The sequence below is a fragment of the Vidua chalybeata genome, chromosome 15, assembly GCF_026979565.1.
Source record: "Vidua chalybeata isolate OUT-0048 chromosome 15, bVidCha1 merged haplotype, whole genome shotgun sequence".
Taxonomy (NCBI): Eukaryota; Metazoa; Chordata; class Aves; order Passeriformes; family Viduidae; genus Vidua; species Vidua chalybeata.
Window position 1 is genome coordinate 4,233,979 of NC_071544.1, and position 20,125 is coordinate 4,254,103.

Genomic DNA, 20,125 nt, shown 5'->3' on the forward strand with positions numbered 1-20,125 from the left:
AACACAAATACTTTACAGTTGCAACTTTGAAGTGATACTCTTCAAGACTTGTTCTGTCTAATCCAGGCCACTTTACAGATAGAATCCTTCCCAGGAGGAAAATATAAATAAGAAAATCACTCAACACATGGATCGCCATGTCCTATAAAAATATGGGTCTAGAACTTCTGCATAAGGCATTAAGCAATTTTTAACTCCTTTGTAGAACAGTCCTAGCGTGCATGTAGAGCAGGCCTTCAGTGAAGTGCGTATTTAAGACAAGATACAATTGTTTTTAGTCAGAATTGGCTCAAGTGATGCCTTGTTGTTAAGGAAGCAAAATCTGTGCCAAGGAACCACTGGAAGGTGTTGTGATTCAACTATTTAAACATTCTCAAGCTGAGACAATGTAAGTAGGTTGCCCTGTTTTGGGATTCCCAAAATATCATGACCCGGGAGCTTTCCAGTGTTTGTATGTAAAGTATCTTTTGGCAAGGAGAGCATTGAATGATCATGTTTTAAATGCAAACAAATGTCTGCAGCTTTTTGGATTGTGGCTTTGAAGCAGCTGTTCTGGGATTGCTTATAGTATTTTAAGGGCTACTAAAAAAAAAAATAAATGGCATTTGTTGGTCTTAGACCTGCTGTTGAAGAATTGGAAGAGTGCCCTATGATTAGATCTAATTTAGTGTTCCATGGGCACTAGATTGGATTTCTTCTTATTAGTCTGGAGACACTCTGATAAGAACACTCTGATTAAGGTATCCTGGTAGCCTGTCTGATTTCCTGAGCTGGAGCAGGAGCAGTTTAGAAAATGTACTGGCTTTATGATAAAGCAGGACACAATGAGAAAAAGGGAGTCCTTGTGGGTCCTGTATCGTTTAGAAGGAAAAACTATTATTTAGAAAGAACATATATTATTTAAAAGGAAAAAATAATCAGTATGAAAGTTCAGAACAGATAATATTGTTATTAATTGTTTTGGATAGAACTCATCAGAGTTTATCAGACATGTAATTGTTCTTCAGTTTAAATATACTGTCACAGTATAGGCCAGGATTATTCTGTATTCTGGCTGAATTGCCCTCTGTAAGGGCCTGGCACCTTCAGACAGTACCACTGGTGTCAGGAACCCCAGAGCTGGATAGAGGGGTTCTCATCTCAGGCATGGCCACATCTTCAAGTGTCCTGTTTGGCTTTGGTGTAGGGGAAATGAATTCAGAACAAGTTTTAGACCACCTGGCTGGCATCAGCATTCCACATTTCTGCCCTATAAGGCAGAGGTCGTAAGCCAGTATGATATTATCTTTGGCAAGAAAATAACTAGGCATGGTTAGATAATAAGGGTTTGGAGGATTTTTTTTGAGGGATTAGGGTGTGGTTTTGTTGGGCTTTTTTTAAACCCTATGGGTTTAATTCAAAATGTTGTTTCTGAAGTTTTCATTATAAGTAACCGCCTTAAATAGTTAAAATTACCCACAAAAATAATTGCAATTGGATTTTTTGTTAAATTGCTGATTTCACAAATCTTATGTGTTTCTTAAGTATGCAATAGTAACCAACAGAGCAGCAAAAATCATTCTTCAAGTCCAGCTACACATCTGTTCTGTGGAGAAGCTTTTCTTGGACCATGTAGTTTTCCTTATCCTGTTTGAAGGTGCCAGAGGAGAGGATGATAGAAAGCTTTGTAGCTACTGTACCCTATCTTCATACTTTCTTCTTTTCAGCAGGTTGTATCAAGTGCCTTCTGGGAATTTTAGGTCAATTTGGGTTTGAGATATCTATGTTGTTTTCCAGAAAGGGATAACTGTTTTTTTAGCTTTTGTGGGTTTTTTTCAATACTGTGAATGAAAACTTTCATTTTATTGGGGGATGAATTCAAGCTATTAATCAATTTAATTGTTTTCATTTCTTGCATTTAAATACCAAAAGAATGGCAAAGGCTTCAGCTTAAGGTGGAAGTTACCATTAGCTGTGGATGGTTAGTCCAGAAGACCTTCAACTGAGCTTGGGCTTTCTAGAAACTGGAAGACATTTAAACGTCCTGCTCACCTGTCCTTCAGTTCCCCTGGAATGTGGACAGGCTCTTACAGGAGCTCCTGAGCTTGCCAAGGTGCTGCCAGTCTCTGCTGGGGGGGCACAGCCCGACCCTGCAGCTCCTTCCCTCGGGCCAGCCCTGGGACAGATAAACCCCACAGCAGCCACTGATGCCTCAGGTTTTAGCTTTTATATTTTCCAGATTCTGTGCTGCTTTAGTGTGTGGGTCTGGGCTTCATATTAGGGGATGGTGAGCTCTCTTCACAGAGCAGGGAGACAAAACAATTCCTTCTCCAGCTGGGGACCAAGGACAACTGATCCAAATCTCGGGCCCAAGAGCACAAACAACGTGGGCTGGAGAGAGAAAACAAGAAGGATGGGACTGCATGGGCTGGAGCTGGAATTGGACAATGAACTCCAATATGCAAATGGAGCAGAACTTATAAAAGTGAGAGACCCCATGACTGCTTGTCCATTTTTTGTGGTCATTTTTTTGGGTTGTGCTGCCCAAGGTGGATCCATTGAGGTCTCCTAATAAATCCCTACTTTATTCTTTAGCTCCGTCTAGTCTCTGTTCTAGGTCAGCCTTCACAAGGCATCACCACAGGCACCGAGTTTGTGAGCCAGCATTTGTCACGTCTAAGTAGCACACTTCCCTCCCTGCAAGCAGATTAAAACAAACATTCTGGGAGCCTTTTATCGCAGCCGTTCGCCGTGCGCGTCGCCGTGCTCTGCTTCCTGGAGCAAGGAGCTAGCATAAAATCTCTGCTGTTTAAAGAGGCTGCAGAGCAGAATAATATGAGGGATGAAGTCTCATTTTTCAAATGTCTGGCAAGTATCAGTTTTCAATAAATCCTTTTCCTTGAGGAAATTTACTTTGCATAGTTACTAATCATACAAGCGCTCAGGAGTGATGATCCTAAATCTTCTGCTTGTGATCCCCATGTTTTACTGAGCAAGAAAAATCCCCATAGTGGGCTCTGTTTTGATGTTGCTAAACATCAGGAGATCTACTCCTGTGGTACCTATATATTAAAATTAGAGGCTTGTTGTGTTTCTCTCTCAAAAAATGAAGCCAGAAACTGACAGCCTTCTCCTCCTTCACCTAATATCTGGTCATTAGGGAAAGCTCAACGCTGCAGTTGGAAAGGACCAACAATCATATTGGTGCCTGGACTTTGACATATTGACAGATAAAGTGATGTCAAAAGTGGTGACAAATTATCACTCATCTAACCTGGGTTCAAACTGGAACTAGGTATAATATTTACAACTTCAGCTGACCCTAAAATAGACTTCTATGAAGTGACAAGGCATGTGTATACTTTCAGAAATTTCTATCATCAGCCTTCCCAAAATTCAAATGGTCAAATTTTAATTTGAGTGATTCTTTTTTTTTTTTTTTTTTTTTTTTGGTAATTTGATTTTTTATTCTGTTTTTTCTGTGATAAATAAGGCAGATACTTGGTATCCCCAGCTCTTTTCTGGTGAGGTTGCTTGAAAAGTATCTTCATGGTGGATTTGCCAAGTTTGAAGTGCTTGTGTTGATTTGTAATTCTAAATTGAATGCCAGTACTGAAGAAGGATCTACCAATTATTTATTGTGTACTTTTGGGGCTTGATAGAATCTCAAAGAGAGTTCTGTTATGTACAAACTCATACAGAGTATTTCAAAACAACAGAATGTACATCAATTCCAATATTTGGCATTGTATACATTGCACTGTTGTATACATAAATATATTAACCAGCTATGTAAACAGCACAGAAATGTCAGAATAAAGAAAGTACAGTTTTCCATTTAGAAGTCTTTAATAAATAGTCTCTTCTCTTCCCCATGGTGATCTGGGCTTTAAGTGATGTATAATGTCTTATTCTCTGGAGTTCTTAATTTTTCCCATGGAGAATAGACAACAGGCAGTAAAAGAAAGAGTCCTTGTGACTGATGTAAGGGGAAAACATTTTCACAATGATGTCAGGTGGCTGGAGTAGGCTGCCCAGAAAGCTGTGCATCCTCTGTCCTTCAAGGTTTTAAAGACCAGACTTTATCCAGAATGGATTAAGCTCAAGGTAACCCAATCTGACCTTGTAGCTCATCCTGTTTTGGCAGCCTATCAGGACAAGAAACCACTGGAGCTTCCTGGAATTCTGAATTACCCTGTGATCTGGCGATCTGCATTAACTGTGCATGAATGAGTCATGCTTTGAGTGGGTTTCAGACCAGATGACCTGGAGGTCCTATGCAACCTATGTCATTTCTGGGATCCGTGAGCCTAAATTCTTAGCAAAATGGCATATGAGCTTTCCTCTTGCTTACTCAGAATATTTCTGGCTACAGCATAGAGACTATGCCACCCTCATCCTTCCAGTCCAGGTCAGAATGCTGTCTGCACAGACCTGTTTAATAGCTTTAGAGTTGCTTTCCAGCCATTTACCTCAAGCTTTTTTTCCATCCTATTTCTGCATTTAGGTTGCTATTGTGATAATGTTACTAAACTCAATAGCCACTGTTAGAAGTGAGGAAGCAGCATCTGCCAGACTCAGAAATACAATTACAGTCAAGCCCTAATGGAAGAGTGCAGCAGCATCTGCCTTTCCTGTGTCACTCGTGTAGCCTGGCTGCATGCAGCTTCCCAAGCAACTGCTCATCCCTACGTCAGTGTGAGCCAGCAGCCCTCTGACGCCAGTGCTCCGAGCTGGACTCTCCTGACAGCAGCTCTCCTCATTGTTATTACACACAAACCTAACTCTGCTAGCCCTGAAATCTGTGAAAATGTGTTTGTTCCCCTGTGCATCTGAATTATCATGTGGTCATCTCGAATCAGCTGTGATCTTACCTGCAGGCAGAAGTTAGACACTGTTGAATTTCCAGTAGCAGAAGTCTGGGTGCTGTGACAACACTTGTTTATAATTCTCCAGGTAGTAACAAAAGTACCACAGGATTGTTTTGTGGGTGGTGTTCAACCAGAGCTGGAGACTTTTGGAACAGAAAAGGAATTTCTGAAATCTCTTTCTAAATTCCCACCAAAACAGGACTGTCAGACTGTGCTCTGTACTTCCTTCTTGACTCATTATCAACTTGTGGCTTTTCCATTTTAATTTACTGTGAATAAATTTGTCATCACCATCATCCGTTTCCTGAACATGGAGAAACACTTGAAGCTGGTTAAGCAAGCATGACGATGATTTCATGCTGGTTATTATCAACTGAAGCACTGACAGACTCTTCAGTGGTCAGTCATCACATTAGAAAATGTAAATTTTAGTAGATGTTTAAATATCTCAACACAGCGAGAGACAATCAAAATGCTCCCTGACAGTCCAGGCCATCTTAAAATGTTCCTGAAACTTAATATAATTATTTTGCCAATAACTAGGCAGGGGCACCATTCTGTCTTTAGATGTTGCTTATTATTGGCTGCTGGGATGGCCAAGTGCTTGACAAGATATTGCTGTATTGACACTTCAGCTGTTCTCCTGTGAAAAAGTGTGTTAAATCAAGGATGACACTTGATTCCCTAAAAATTTCAGGAGAAAATTCTGAAAAACACATGATATTTTTTTTTAACTTCTTGTAGCAGGTATTGTTTATTCTAAGGAAAGCTTTCTGCTCAGAATTCTTTTTTTTGCTGCCTTATAGTGCCTCTGAATGTAGGTGAAGCCTGCAACTATTGATATTCTCTAAAGGTCATGCCTGTTCAATTTGTATTCTGCTGTTACCCAGGCAAAACTGTTACCCAGCTCTCCTCTCCCTTACAAGTCTCCTGTGCCTCTTACATCTGTTTTTTTCTGGTGAATTCTCATTTTCCCCAGTGGAGTCTGGCATGTGGGATGTGCCAGCCAGTTCATGGGATGCCAAACATTTTCATTCTCATCGTGTTGTCGTTGCTGTCAAAACACAAAGCTGGTGAAAAAGGAAGAGAAGCTTTTCAGTGCCTCGGTGCAGCTTTTCTCCCTGACACTTTCCTTTAGGCTCATTCATGTATTTGGGATGATTCCTGCTCTATCCTGGAGCACCAGAGGCCAGCCTGCAGTCCCCAGCACGTGTAAGGTTGCCAGGCTGCTGTTGATTCTCCAAGTTTTGTGGTTATTTCCTGATAGTTTGGTTACTTGACCTCACTGAGATAAAAATACAAATATGGCTAAGGGTAAAAGCCATATAAACATTCCCATTTGCTCTTAAAAAACAATTTTTTCAGTCATTTTGGGTTTGGAGTTCAGAATGTTATTTAAATGTTAATCACTTGAAGCTGTGCTTGGGCATATAATTCAATTATGGGACCATCTTAATTATGCAGATGGTGCTTATGGGCAGCTGATACAATTACAGAGCCAATTCAGTGCAAATTCTTTTCAAGGGCTTAGCTGAAACACGTTATTATTACAATGTGTGTGGACAAATCCATTTTTTTCAGGAAATGTGTTCATGGAATTGCAATAGTGCTCTGCTCAGCTGGTTGTTTCAATGGGGTGCAAACCACAAGGTTTTTAACCATTCTCCCTTATTCTGTGGTGGTCCAAGGCTTGTAGAGGTTTCTTCATGTTTTTTGACATATCCTGAGGGATGGAAATGGAGACTTGAGTTAATAATCCATCATCCCTCTGGGTAGCAGGCGGTTTTATTTCTACTTGAATATTTTACCTCCTTTTGAATGGTGCCCCACATCTGGAGGCTGTGTAAATATCATCTAATCAAGCTGATAACAAAATAGGAGAATTAGTGGAATTTACTTTCACCATGAATTGCTGCAAAAATAAATACCATGTAATTCCTGCTAAAATAGAGCTCCTCTTTTAATGTTGTTCCTTCTTTTGGTGTAAGTCCAATAAAGGAACCCTTAGTATGTTTTATGGCCTGGTTCAGTGCTCAAGGAAGATTCTGCTTCCTGGAATATGCTTTTGTCATCTGCCTTTGTGTTAGTTTAAAAAACCTCTTAAAACCACTTTTAACTCCATGTGAGGCCTGCCTTGTGTACTTAATTAAAAATTAGATGCCATTAGTGGAGCTGGATAATGAGGAAAGGTTAAATAAAGAACTGAAATTTACAGAGGGGAATATTCATAGCAGATATTTTAAAATAACTGAAAGTTTTGAAAGGAATATGAATCTGAATGATTCTGGCCAAAAGTCATCATCTAACTCACAGTAAGCAGGAGGGAAAAATTTTTAGGGATGATGTATTCTGCTTCCTCAGTTTCTTTTCTCCCCCCTGTTTCTCACTGATTCTGAGCAGCAATAAGTCAGTAATGTATCTCACCATCCACCTCATATGGCCACACCTGTATTCCTGTTGAGCAGACTATCTGTGACACACAGAATAGGTGTTGTCACCCCAGAAAAGCTGTTTAGGACCTGAATTCCCACTTCTAAACAGTCTGCACAAGCACTTTTCTGTTCCAAATTACTCTGATGCTTAAAGAAGAGCGTGTGCCTCTGTATTTGTGGCTGTAGAGAGGATCAGTTGCTCTCATTTTCAGTGTTTGGCTCTAAATAAATGTCACAGATTATATCACCATGAATATAGTCATCAAAAATTCATGCCAGGCACCTTGTCACATTGTAAATTCTATTCTCCAGCATGGGGTTTATTCATGTTTTGTTGAAACTAATGGGAGAATGAATCTGAATCCAGTGTATTCACTGCAGTTGCACGTCACTTTTGCTCAGAGGGTTTTTTCAGTGGGATGGATCAGTAATGTAGACTTTGTGCCTGATCTTTGCACAGGAGGGAACAGCATCTGCCCAGAGCAGCTCTGCTGTGCACTTCTGAGGCATCCCAGGAAGACATACTGGTTGCCCACATGTGGAAATACAATTGTAGTTCAGTTGTAAATTCTCTTATTGCTGAGATTGTTTTCATTTTTGCTTTATACCTTGTTACAAGTACTGCTTGCAACATAAACCATTACTATAATACTGGAAAAAAAAATTAGCACTTAGCAAAATAAATTGAAGTACATACTTGTTTTCAGTTTTGTTCCTGGATAGCTCAGGTGCCAAGCCTCTGTCATGGAACAGGAGCAGCCAAACCAAGCTGGTGTGCATTCCCTAAAATCGGGGTGGCACCAGTGCAAAAGGACAGGGGGTAGAAACCAAAGGATTTGTAATGCCTAAGAGCATGTCTAGGGATACTGTTCAACATTCAATACCTGGTTCTGCCTCCTACTACCTTGTTAAGCCGTTCTTTATGGATCAGATACTCTACAAGCTGGAAAGAGAAATGCATGATGTGTGAGATCTGAGAGGAGGAGATTGCTTTGCTGTGCTTTACAAATGGCTCTAGGAAGCAGGCAGGAGGAGATGGCATTTGCTGTTGGAGTGAAGGAGGAGGAGCTGTTCCTGTAGCCCAGTGGGAAAATTACCCTTTTACTTTTGGGGGAGCCAACAGGAGTGTGGATTAGGTGTCATGGAAATACAGATTCCAGAGGGGTCATACTAGTGCTGCTTATGATTTCATAAAATTGTTTCAGCTATTAGTTCATGCAGAAATGTTACCTCATTTATCCATCATTGCCTTCTATGGGATTTTGTCTTAACTAATGTCAAACTTCATTTTCCACAACATATAAAGGAGGAAATTCGGGTAAATCGATACTGACTTTCCTGCAGGCTGGGAAGGGGAGTTCTCCTTTGGAGCCATCTCATTCCAAAGCATTCCAAACTCCTCTCCTGGAGTTCTCCATGCTGCCCAAGTCTGCCTTCATCTCCTGCGTATCACAAACACTGTAACTTTTGGCTGCAGCAACGAGGCTCTGCCAAAACAACAGTGGGAGCACAGAACTGCAATGAGCTTGTGATGTTCCAAAGGTTGCAGGAGTGTAAAGGCAGAGGAAATATCTTCTGAATTATTTTTTGGAGAAAAGAAAAGCATCACATGCAGCTAGCAAGTTTATATTTCTTCCTGAGTGGCTGCCCTGCTGTCTTTAGTGGTGTCTGTGCAGTTTGTTGAGAATGGAAGCTCCCTGTGCTGTTAGAGGTGTCTTTAAAATGATGCAGTTGCTCGCTGAGGAATAGAGGATATATTTTCCTTTTTGCCTATAAACATATTTGTCTTCTGTTTTCCTATTAGTGTGCTGCCTCACAGAGAGCCACATAGGTGCAATATTTAGTTCTTTAAATTCATTGACAAGGGAAGAATTTTGTGCTCAAGAGAACTGAGTTAACAACATATACTGTTTGCAGTTTACCATTTTTCTCAGTAGTTCTTGGTAGTAGTCAAAAGATGTGGATTTTCACTTTGCTAAGAATAGGTAATTTCCTGCTTATTTCCCTTCTAAGTGCAGGATACCACCTATGCAGATGACAGTGACAAATTGAGTGTTCTTGTGTTTGATTGTCTCAGCAGGAGATGCAGCTTGTTGTTGGGTTTGTATATACTTATTACATGGGGCAGAACTCTGGATGGATGAGCTAAGAAAACTTGCACAAACACTGTCCAAGATTTTCTTGCTGAACTGATCAATCCCACCAGCTGGTTGCTGTGTAGTTGTAAAATATGGGTTTTTTTAAATAGTATTTAAATTGCCTTTGTGCTGCTTTTCCACAGCTGCACAGGTCTCTGGTGTGACTGGAATTCATAGAACTGTGGGACAGTAGAGGCTGGAAGGGACCTTGAGTGATCACATAACAATAGTCTGAGGAGCCCTTGCCTAAAGCAGAGCCACTTTATCAGGTCAGGCAGGTTGCTCATGGCTTTATTTGGTGTCACTTTGAAAACCTCTAAGGACAGGGACTGAGGACGCAGTTCCTGTGGCTGCCTGGGCCCCTACCTGGCTGTCCTTGGGTGTGAACTGGGTTTCCTTTCAGTAGGTTTTAGCCCAGACCTTACACTTCCCTCTTTTTTTTTTCTCTCAGGAGAAACATCTTTTTAATCTTCTGTTATCAAATTAACCTACACTGCACTCATAACTCCTAACTCACTAACCCTACACTCCTTATCAAATTATTTCAAACTCTCAGAATTTCAGTTAGACTTAAGACAGCTGCTGGTAGAGAAAATTGAAAAATAAGGGTTCTTCTCATTGTGGGCTGTGTGTACATGGAATAGCAAGAGGGGGAGTAATTTTTATTCCTGTGTATATTAAGCTGAAGGCTCCCTTAAATATTTGTGTAGAAGTTTGAGTAAATTGGGAGAGGGCTAGGCATATAACCCCCACAGCCCCTAGCTTGTAAGTATTTTAAGATGGCTAGCACTGTTATACGTCTGTATATTCCCCAGCTATGAGAGCACTCCTGTTCACTGTGAGTTTCTCACCTTTTAAATGAAACAGGCAAGCGAAGCCTTTACATGTGGTTTAGCTTTGGTGACTAGGTTAATATATTTTTTTAGATTTAACCCCAAAGTCCAGTCTATCTTTATTTGATTATTAAAAGATTAATGAATTCTAAACCTTTTCTCTGTTTTCAGGCTTCTCAATGCCAACAAGATCAACTGCCTGAGGGTAAACACGTTCCAAGGTCTGCATAATCTCAAACTGTTATCTCTTTATGACAACAAACTGCAGACCATCAGCAAGGGGCTCTTTGCACCTCTGCGATCGATCCAGACTCTGTGAGTATGCAGGCATAGCATAAGTGACTGCTCTCTCTTTCCTCACCAAAAACGTTTCCTGTCTTTGCATCTGACATTAAGACAATTTGGAAGAGACATCCGTGTGCTACAGCCCCTCCTTTCCTCACTGAGAGAAAAGGAGCAAGAAGAAGTGTTGCATCAGTTCAGCAAGGGCAGGATCGACACAGCCTGCCCTTAGTGACAGAAATGTCAGAGCTGTGTGAAGCTCAGGCTGTTTGTTGGGGAGATAATGTGTGCATTTGACTCTGGATAAGATATGAACAGCACATTCTATTAGGATCATTGCCTAACAGTTTTTAATGAGCCAATGAGTTGGCATCTCTCCTGCCTGGGTCTGAGTCCTGCTGTGCAGTTCGTGACTTCTGTAACCACATTTCAGCTGACATTCCACTGAAGGGGAATGATATGTTGTATTATTTGATCCATTAAGAAAATCCACTAAACAATTTTGAATTTGGAGGCATTAGAATAGGCATCAGAAGCAAAAATACAGAAATGATTCAATATTTTGTAGAAGAAGGTCTCATCCTAAAGCTGTGAGTAATAAGATAATAAGGTAAATAGTACTCCTTCAGAGCTGGAGTTGGCAGCCTCATATTCCAGTATTAAAATATGTATGGGTGTTATATATATATATATATATATATATACACATACTGCAGTATCTATGCACACACACACTATAATACTGCAATTTTTATATGCAAATGCATATTTATATACTGGGAATACATTGGCTGAATTAGTTGTATAAATGTTTTAAATCGTATACAAATGAACTTGATTTCTTGCAGCAGAATTTCTGCCACGTCCTCAGGCAGCTGCAAACACAACCTGAATTTCCAACATATATTTGGCCAGTATATATTGCTGCAAACTATTAAGGCATTGGAATAATCATGTACAACAAGCCCCAGTCCTGCCCCTGCAGCTCTACCATGCTTTCTGCTGCTGCAGCTTGCTGTGTACATACACACATTAACTGGGGCCACAGAGAGGGTTCTTTTACAGAGGTATGTAAGGTTTGTCAGGTAAACAACAGGCTTTTTTAATGTTTATAGCCCTAAGGTGTGGACATCTCCCGTTGGTTTCCATAGGGTTTTGCTGGTGTTCCTGGTGGCTCTTGCTTAGAATGGACTTTGTTGCTTCACACCAAGAGACTTTGTCACAAAGTTTTGATTCATGCTCCCATTTGTAATACTCCAAGTGATTGACATCTTCTGTGTTTTTCTAGAACTGCAAAACCAGACCCAAATTGTGTCTTTATGTGATTCTTTGTTCTTTGGACCTTTCACAGCAGGAATGGCTCTACTGCAACAGGAATCTTGAGTTCCCTCAGGCCCTTTTGCTCTGTGTGCTCTCCCCAGTCCTGAACAGCCATTGCCCTGTTGTATTTTACATTTATTTTGTTCAGTGGCAGTTCATAAATATAACTGCAAACAGAAAAGAAGTTTCTACAAGTGGAAAACAGTAACAGAGTGAGTTCTTGTGTGGCTATAACCTTATACCTCTGTCCAAACCAAATTGAAACATCTGTCTTTTCTTAACCTGCTTTAGCAGTTATTGGAGAGCTGAGTTCTGCTCCCTTGGAGGTCAGAGGGACTGATGCAAGTTAGCTGAAGTGAGATTAGAACGTGGCTCTGGGAAAGACCTGGCAAACTCTTCTGATATAGTGCTCAGCTTTGTCAAGCAAAATAAATCAGAACAGCAACAGAAAAACACTTTCTCTCTGAGATTCTCCAGCAGATTTCTGTAACCAAAGTCTAAATGTCCACTTAAAATCAATGCTATAATACCTATTTCCAATTTCATAGGAAACGAGTTGAGCAAATTCTGGTGAAGGATAGAGTGCACTTGTACCTTGCCTAAACATTTCAGTCTTTAAATTAAATCCTTTTGCTTCAGGAAAAAATACATACAAAGGAAGTACTATTACACATGACGAGCATGTGTAACTATTAATTTCACTCTTGTGAAAAGATTCTGGACCACTTCTGCTTTTTGCCCAAAGATCCAAGGTGCTTTACTAATTCACATTTTGAGCTTGCTGATAAAATTTCTTTCAAGCCAGGATACAAAATGATCTTCAGGTAAGGTGCATTTCTCTCAAGAGGCAGCATGTCAAGCTCTCAGGAGAAACCGTGGGACTCGGGTGACAGCAGCAGGTCTGCGTCCTTTAAAGGGGGCTTTGCTGTCTTAATTTTTGTTTCCTCTGTGTGAGGACTTGCTGCAGGCTTAATGAGCTGCGAAATGTGAGCGCTCGCGGAGTTCTCCCATTCACGTGCAGCTCCGTGCGGCTTCCGCCAGGCCTGGGGTGGGTTTTTTGGTTTGGTTTTTTGGTTTGTTTTTTTTTTTTTTTTTTTTTTTTCCAGGAGCCGATTCAATTACTCCACTCTTCAGCTTCGGCGTTGGTGAAAAAAAAAAAAAAAAAAAAAAAAAAAAAAAAAAAAAAAAAAAAACAAACCAGTGATGGAGCACGGTGTCACAGGTCACTCCTGATTAAACATGCCATCCTTCTCGCAGACATTTAGCTCAGAACCCATTTGTGTGCGACTGCCATCTGAAGTGGCTGGCTGATTACCTGCAGGATAATCCGATCGAGACGAGCGGCGCTCGCTGCAGCAATCCCCGTCGCCTTGCCAACAAACGCATCAGCCAGATCAAGAGCAAGAAGTTCCGCTGCTCAGGTAATAATTCATTTATCCAGCCTCTGCTGCGCTCCCCGTCCGGGGATAAGCAGGTCCAGAGAGCCCACTAATCGAATCTGCGGGACAGTGTTTGCTGTAATGGATATTAGAGAGCATCTTTGGAAATTTAATTTGGGGAAATTCGGTTAGTTCGACAGAAAGGCAATTACCTTATGGGTTAAAATTAAAAAAAAAAAAAAAAAAAGAAAGAAAGAAAAAAAAAAGAAAAAAACCCACGGTGGTCTATAGCTGTCTCCTCTTAAAAACAAAAAGAAAAAAAAGATAAAAGCTTGTGATGTTTAATCATAGAAAAAGACTAAATTATTAAATATTTAAGCAAAACAATGACAATATATGTGAATCCATGTGAGAAATGTTCTATTTTGACAGGATTGTCAATTGTATTCAAGCAGAGCTTCTACTGACCTAATGAGAGCTGAGCTCAAGTTAGTTCCCACACCTAAAAGGCTGAGAACAGTATGAGAGGTTTTCATACAACTGGCAGTGGGCATTTCTGATCTGGGATGGGAGTGAATCTGGGGTGAGGGAATGGCATCGATTCATGTGCTTTCATACACTCATTTTCCTTACATCCATAAGTAACACACACTAACTTCTAAAATTGCCATCAAAGTTGGTAAGATTTTTTGTTTCAACAAGCTTTGAATCAAAAGGTGCATAATAATTTAGGCAAACGTTTTGTGTTGTGAATGAAATAGAAAAATGTTTCTACCTGAAATTAACCTCCGAAGTAACATAAACAGCTTTTTCTTAATCTTATCTATTTTTTATTTATAGTTCAGGTGTCATTAAAAGGATATTTCTTGCCTTTCGCAGCACAACTAAGCAGATAACTACTCCTTCATGTGGTTTTCCTACTGGTTATATTGGTTATATCTATTTTGGATTACTACATTTTTGTATACTGTAAAGACAAGCAGGTTTCAGTAAGCAAATCTATTAGTGTGTACTGAGGAGAAAAATGACTGTTATTGATGGAGTACCTTGCGGTGTTTTCTATGAAAATTACTATGATTTTTCTTTTTTTCCTCTGAAAAGCAACATGATTAATTGTGTTCCTGGTGGTAAAAGATGAATGGCTCTAGATGGGGATGCAGCATGAAGCTGAGTGGCAGCAGCCCAAAACCAGCCGTTGTGCTTTGTGCATCTCTGTGAGCAACATGCTGAGCTAAACCTTCCCTTTATGGGGGAAAGAAAATAAAGATAACTTCATTTGCAGTCAGCTTTTCTTGGGCAGGCTTGTTAAGGTCTTCAATCCCTTGTGATTCAAGCCACAACATTTATAATCAGGCCTGAAATTATGACATATTTTATCTAGGTTTTTGGATTGTGTCCATCATAGTAACAATGTAATTAGCCAGTAATATTCATATTTAAATAAACTGGAAATGAAAATGCATAAATATAACTTACACAGGAAAGCAGCCTGCAGAAACAGATCTGTATAAACCTGTACCCAATTTGCCATTGTTATTTTCTTCTGCTTTTATTAATGGGCTAGAGGAATTAATGTTATGTGTGTGCATGCATGCTTTGAACAAAGGTACAGGCGAATGGAGAAGGCAAACACCAGCTGACACCATTTAGGAGAGGTCATAGCTAAGAAGGTACAGTGCAGAACTCAGTACCTGGTGATGCTGAGAATAATATTTTGTGTGAGTTCTTATCTTGGGGGTCCTTTCCTTGAGGCATTAGGCTGTTTTTCCCTGGGTCTCCAGCTCTACATCTATATCAAAACCACATGGAAAAAGCATAAACCTGACTTATGAAGGTGGAGAGCAGGGATTGAACAGCTTCAGAACAAAGATTTCAGCTGGATGAAAACTAATGCTGTTCAAAAGCTCAATAGAGAAGAGATCCTTGCCTGTAGAGTTTCCAGATGGTGATGAGATACATTGAACTCGACTTGCTGTCTGCTCACATGAGACAGGGAACATCTAATGGTTTAGAAAATCTTAGCTTGTAAATCAATCCAGGGACCAGACATCCTTGGCACCTGTTCTGCTCAACTTGTCCCTTTGAATCATGGCTACTTCAGGCTTGGCATTTAGCAGGAATTTTCCATGTTTTCATTTTGAGGAATGTGTTTCATCCCAGGATCTAACACAGCACGCCTCTGTGCAGAAATGTCCATGAGGTATGAATCTTCATTTAGAGCATTGGGCAGTGCTTTGTGTCATCCAGGGATGACACAATCCTGCTGGGATGGCAAGGCTTAGTAACTTGTCCCTGTCCTCACTCTCTTCAGGATTCTCTGTTCTAGTTTTTACATCTTCTGCTCAGTGTATGAGAAAACAATTTTTCATTTTAAATTCTTTTGTAAATGTGCATCTCTCTCTCAAAGGGTACTTTTTTCAGGAACCTGGTATTTTCATGTCATTTGTGTAATATATCTAGTACATGTCAATGGTCAGAAAGATGTTTTTTGAGGGGAAAACACAGGGAATGTGAGGGATTTTATCATCACACAGTCTTTGACATTTGAGAAGAGATGAGGATGCACAGAAAGTTTGGGCTCTGTGGGAGCAGAGGCACTCAGGCAGTGTCAGGATCACACCCAGGAGTAGCTAAGCCTGGAGAGCTTAATACATTGCCATCAGGGAAAAGAACAGTTTTAAAGTCATAAAATTCTGAAGTTGTCCTGATGTGGTCTGCGTGTCTTCCACATTCCTTTTGACAAGGGCACGTAGTGATAGGACAAGGGGAAATGGCTTTAAACTGTAAGATGGTTGATTTAGATGAGATACTGGGGAGAAATTCTTCCCTGGGAGGGTGGCAGGCCCTGGCACAGGGTGCCCAGAGCAGCTGTGCCTGCCCCTGGATCCCTGGCAGTGCCCAAGGCCAGTTTGGATACTGGGGCTTGGAGCACCCTGGGATGGTGGAAGGTGTTCCTGGCCATGGCAGGGGGTGGGACTGGATGGGCTTTAAGGTCCCTTACAACCCAAACCATTCCATGATTCTGTGATCATAAAGGGGACTGTGAGATAGGACCTTTTATGAGGAAAAAAAATAAAGTGACCATTCAGTAAATTAAGGGAAGAAAGGGAAGTGATTTTTCACTAAGGTTAGAAGAGAGGAGTGGTTAGCAGGAGTGGGGGAGAAAAGCTGAGGTATTTGAAGTTTCATCAGCCTGAAGTGGCAGAGGAGCATCAAGAAGGAAATGTCAAGAGGACACAGAAACAGATGGGCTAAATAGAGCTGTATTTGATAATTAAATGAAACTGTGAAGACAAAACTTCATTCTGCACACTCTTTCCTTCACTTTTCATTGCAGATCCCCACCATCCTGTTCAATAGCATCTAGCCTGAAGTACTTCCTTTCTTTTTTCAGTTGATCAGTTCTTTCAACTGAGCCACTTTCCCCAGATACTATTTCCTCACAGAACCTAATGACTCGAGCTTTTACTGATGACAATGGAGCAACATCTGCAAAGGTTATGAGTGGCCATAGGAAGGAGCTTCTGTGCAACAGGTAGATAATGTACATAATTCTTTTTAAAAGGAGAATTGGAAGCATTATAGCATGAAATGAAGGAACAGCAGGGAACAGGACATATTTTTGCCCAGGGCTGAGAGACCAGCAAAGCTTTTGACTATACCATCAAATATGTTTAAACTTCAGATTGCAATATATACTATTTTCTGTGATTTTTTTGCTTTCCATTTGGTGCAGTGCACCACAATAATAACAAATCTCCCCCTTGCCCAACTGTCTCCCCACAGCTATACAATCTGAGACTAAAAAATCTGAGATGTTTTCTTGAAAGAGAAATCATAAGTACAGACTGTGACTAATTCTCTCTCTCTCTCTCTTCTGTTTAGAAAAGGGAGATACTGTCATTTTCAGTGGCAACAGAGAAATTCTGATGATCATTTTCTTTTTGGCTACATCTGCTCACTCTGACCACCTAAGGATCCAATGGCACTTGGCAGCCTTAGGTCACTGGAGGCTCCCATTCTTAATATGAATAAGGGGGAAAAAGATCAACACAAATATCCTGCCCAGAAGCATTTGATTATGTTCACTACAGAGCAGTTTTGTTTTCTGAGGCAGCACTGGGCTTTAGGAGTACGGGAAATGAATCTATGAGCAGATTGTGTTGTCTCTGTGGTAGCTTATTGTCACTTCAAGACTTGGCAGGTTCCTTGATTGCTGTGTGACACTGTGTATGAAATAGCTTTTGGAAAGAATTGCCTTTGCATTCAGCTGTATATCTATTTCTCCCTGTGATATGTTTGCATTTTCAGTATATTGTGCACTTCAAAAGCGATGAAAGTTCCACCTGCTGTACTGACACAAACTATCTCTGATAATGATCAAAGCAATGTGTTTCTACAAACATCATATCACAAAAGCTCTTTATCTTCTAATTCTTAGAAATAAGACTTTTATCAAGAAGATTGCTATTTGAAATACTCTGAAGTGAGCCTGTCTTATTGCTTCCTCCTGCATACATTGTGTCTAATGCCTTTAATTAGCAACTTCAGTTCCAGACAGTGCTATCCAATGAAAAGGACAGGGGAGAACAGGAGGAGGAAAATGAACCATCTGCCAGTATTATTCTCTCCTTTTTGGACACTACTTCTTGTTAACCCATCCCAAAGCAGAGGCAGCCTTTTTGGTACATTTGGGTCCAAAAATGGCATATCTAGGGCTAATGTAATTTCTCTCATGTTATTCTCAATTATTACATGGTAATGTAGCTGCTTTTTGTTCACTTATAATTTTTAAGGCATTTGATAAAACCTCTTCTCACTAATTGCAGCTTTTCTCCTAATTCTTTATGTTCTTTTCCAGTCTCTGTCTTCGTACACACTCACCTTCCTCAGGTTGCCTGTCTGCTTTGGAACAGACTTGCTGTTTCTTGTAATCACCTCAAATTTCCTTCTCTCTTCTCTGCATTGTTGCACCTTTAGAAGCTCAAAACTGCCATGGATGGAGTCAGGGGAGCACAGGCTGCATGTCAGGACTTTGTGTCCCTTCCTGTGACAGTTCACACGTTTCATGTCCCTTGGACTCCTGGGGTTATCCCCTTCTCTGCTCCTAGTCATGTGTAAACACTATTTAAGATTTTTGAGCTCTCAGACTGAAAGCTGCAATGCATTGCTATTCCTCAACCAGTGTTTAAAAGTCGTGAAAGGTGGGTGAATTTAACCCAGATCTTACATCATTTATCTGATTGAAATACTCTCCAGTTGTTCCTGTAATTTGCCAATCACTCAAATGACAACCTTGTAAATTCCTTTCATTTTTAATAAGCAAATAGTCATTTACAGACCATGGGCTCCTGCTCCTGCCCTTAGCATTATCTGTTTGATGGAAAGCACAGGTACCCACCTGCTCCTGTCTGCCTTGTTGCAGTGCTAAGGGACATGTTTTTGGGATGTGATGATCCTGCCCATGGTGTGTGGGGCTCCAGAAGCTCCTGAGCAAACCCCAGACCCTGAGAGCCTCTGGGTTTGCCCTGTGTGCTCCAGACCTGCTGATGTTAGTGGGAAATCTCATCTGAGGCTAAGCTCCAGCACTTTTCTCACCATGGCTTTGCCCTGCTGTGAGGGAAATTAATAAAAAACATTGGTTATGATTTGAGAAACTCATTCAGATTTCTGTCTATGGTTTGGTTTGGTTTAGTTTGGGGTCTTTTCTGTATGTTTTGGTTTTATTCAGTTAAATTCTGTGTGTTGTACCCCTTTTTTCCCCTGAAAGACACAAAGACTCAGCAGAACTACCTTCAGAAGCCCTCTGAATATACCAAAACTGAGAATATGTTTGTGGTGCATAGGAATTATTCTTATCTGAATGGAAGGTTGTTTAACACCAATAAATCACCTGCAGATTAAATGCTATATGAATTTGTAATTATGAATATGAATTTTTCATGGTACACTGAAACTGAGTATATTTGGGCTTTGGTTTTCATGAATTCTTCCTGAAGCTGAAGTCATTAGAGAACACAATACAACTGCTATGACTAATAGTAATGGAGCTGGGTTCCCTTGTACTGTGGAAGTGTTGCTGTTGTTAAATTAATTTGACAATATGCTGGATACTGATTATAGTCCTCCCTTTCCTGCACATCTTTGATAGCAGTTCAGATCTTTGTGTTAAAATTTGTGTCAGTTACTCTGAGCCTTCACTAGCCTGTGAAGAACACGATGGTGAAGGGTTCTGGTTCTGCAGTGGGGGGAAAGAATGGAAACCATTTCACTCAAGGAAGCATAAGCTTAACATAAAACAGGTGGGTCTGTTTGGCAGAGTATGGTTCTTAATAAGAAAGTAAATTGACGTGTTTCAGTTAGAAAGTTTATTTTAGGTTCTGCTTCATTTTATTTTTGAGTTGAAGTAGTCTTCAAAAAAGCAAAATATCTGAACAGCTTTGTTACCCACCGGCATCCTTACTTGCAATTACAGTAAAGAGGCACTGGGAAGAGGGAGGATGATTCCTGAGTCACAGATGCATCTATACCACTTAGGCATCCAAATATCACAGTTATCTTGGATTCCCCATGCAGGCAGAGTGCAGGGCTGTGTAGATTCCTCCCTTGAGATCTGAATTGTCCTCTTACTTTACTATGTTAGAAAGCTGAGTGATTCATTTTAACCTCAAAAATTAAAGTGGGACAAAGTTTGCTCTCCTCTGACGTTGCCATTCCACGTGTTGAGGTTAAGCTAAGCAACACCAGAGGTGCTAAGGCAGCACTTTTTGTTTGTGTAATGGTCACTTGAGTGGGATACAGAAAATAACTGAGGAGGTGCTGGCATGAAGAGAGCTCATCAGCTGAAACCAATGCAAGGGTGTTGGTGCTGCAGTTGGACAACAAATATTT

At 40.5% G+C, this 20,125-nt stretch overlaps 1 protein-coding gene across 2 annotated transcripts in view; it reads left to right on the plus strand.

Annotated features, from left to right (window-relative positions):
• SLIT3 (slit guidance ligand 3) overlaps positions 1-20,125 on the plus strand; it is a 472,224-nt gene that overhangs the window by 332,850 nt on the left and 119,249 nt on the right. For both annotated transcript variants that reach the window (XM_053956603.1, XM_053956604.1), the window contains exons 13-14: positions 10,425-10,568; positions 13,113-13,276. In XM_053956603.1, coding sequence (XP_053812578.1) covers positions 10,425-10,568; positions 13,113-13,276 — 308 coding nt within the window. The remainder of the gene's footprint in view (positions 1-10,424; positions 10,569-13,112; positions 13,277-20,125) is intronic.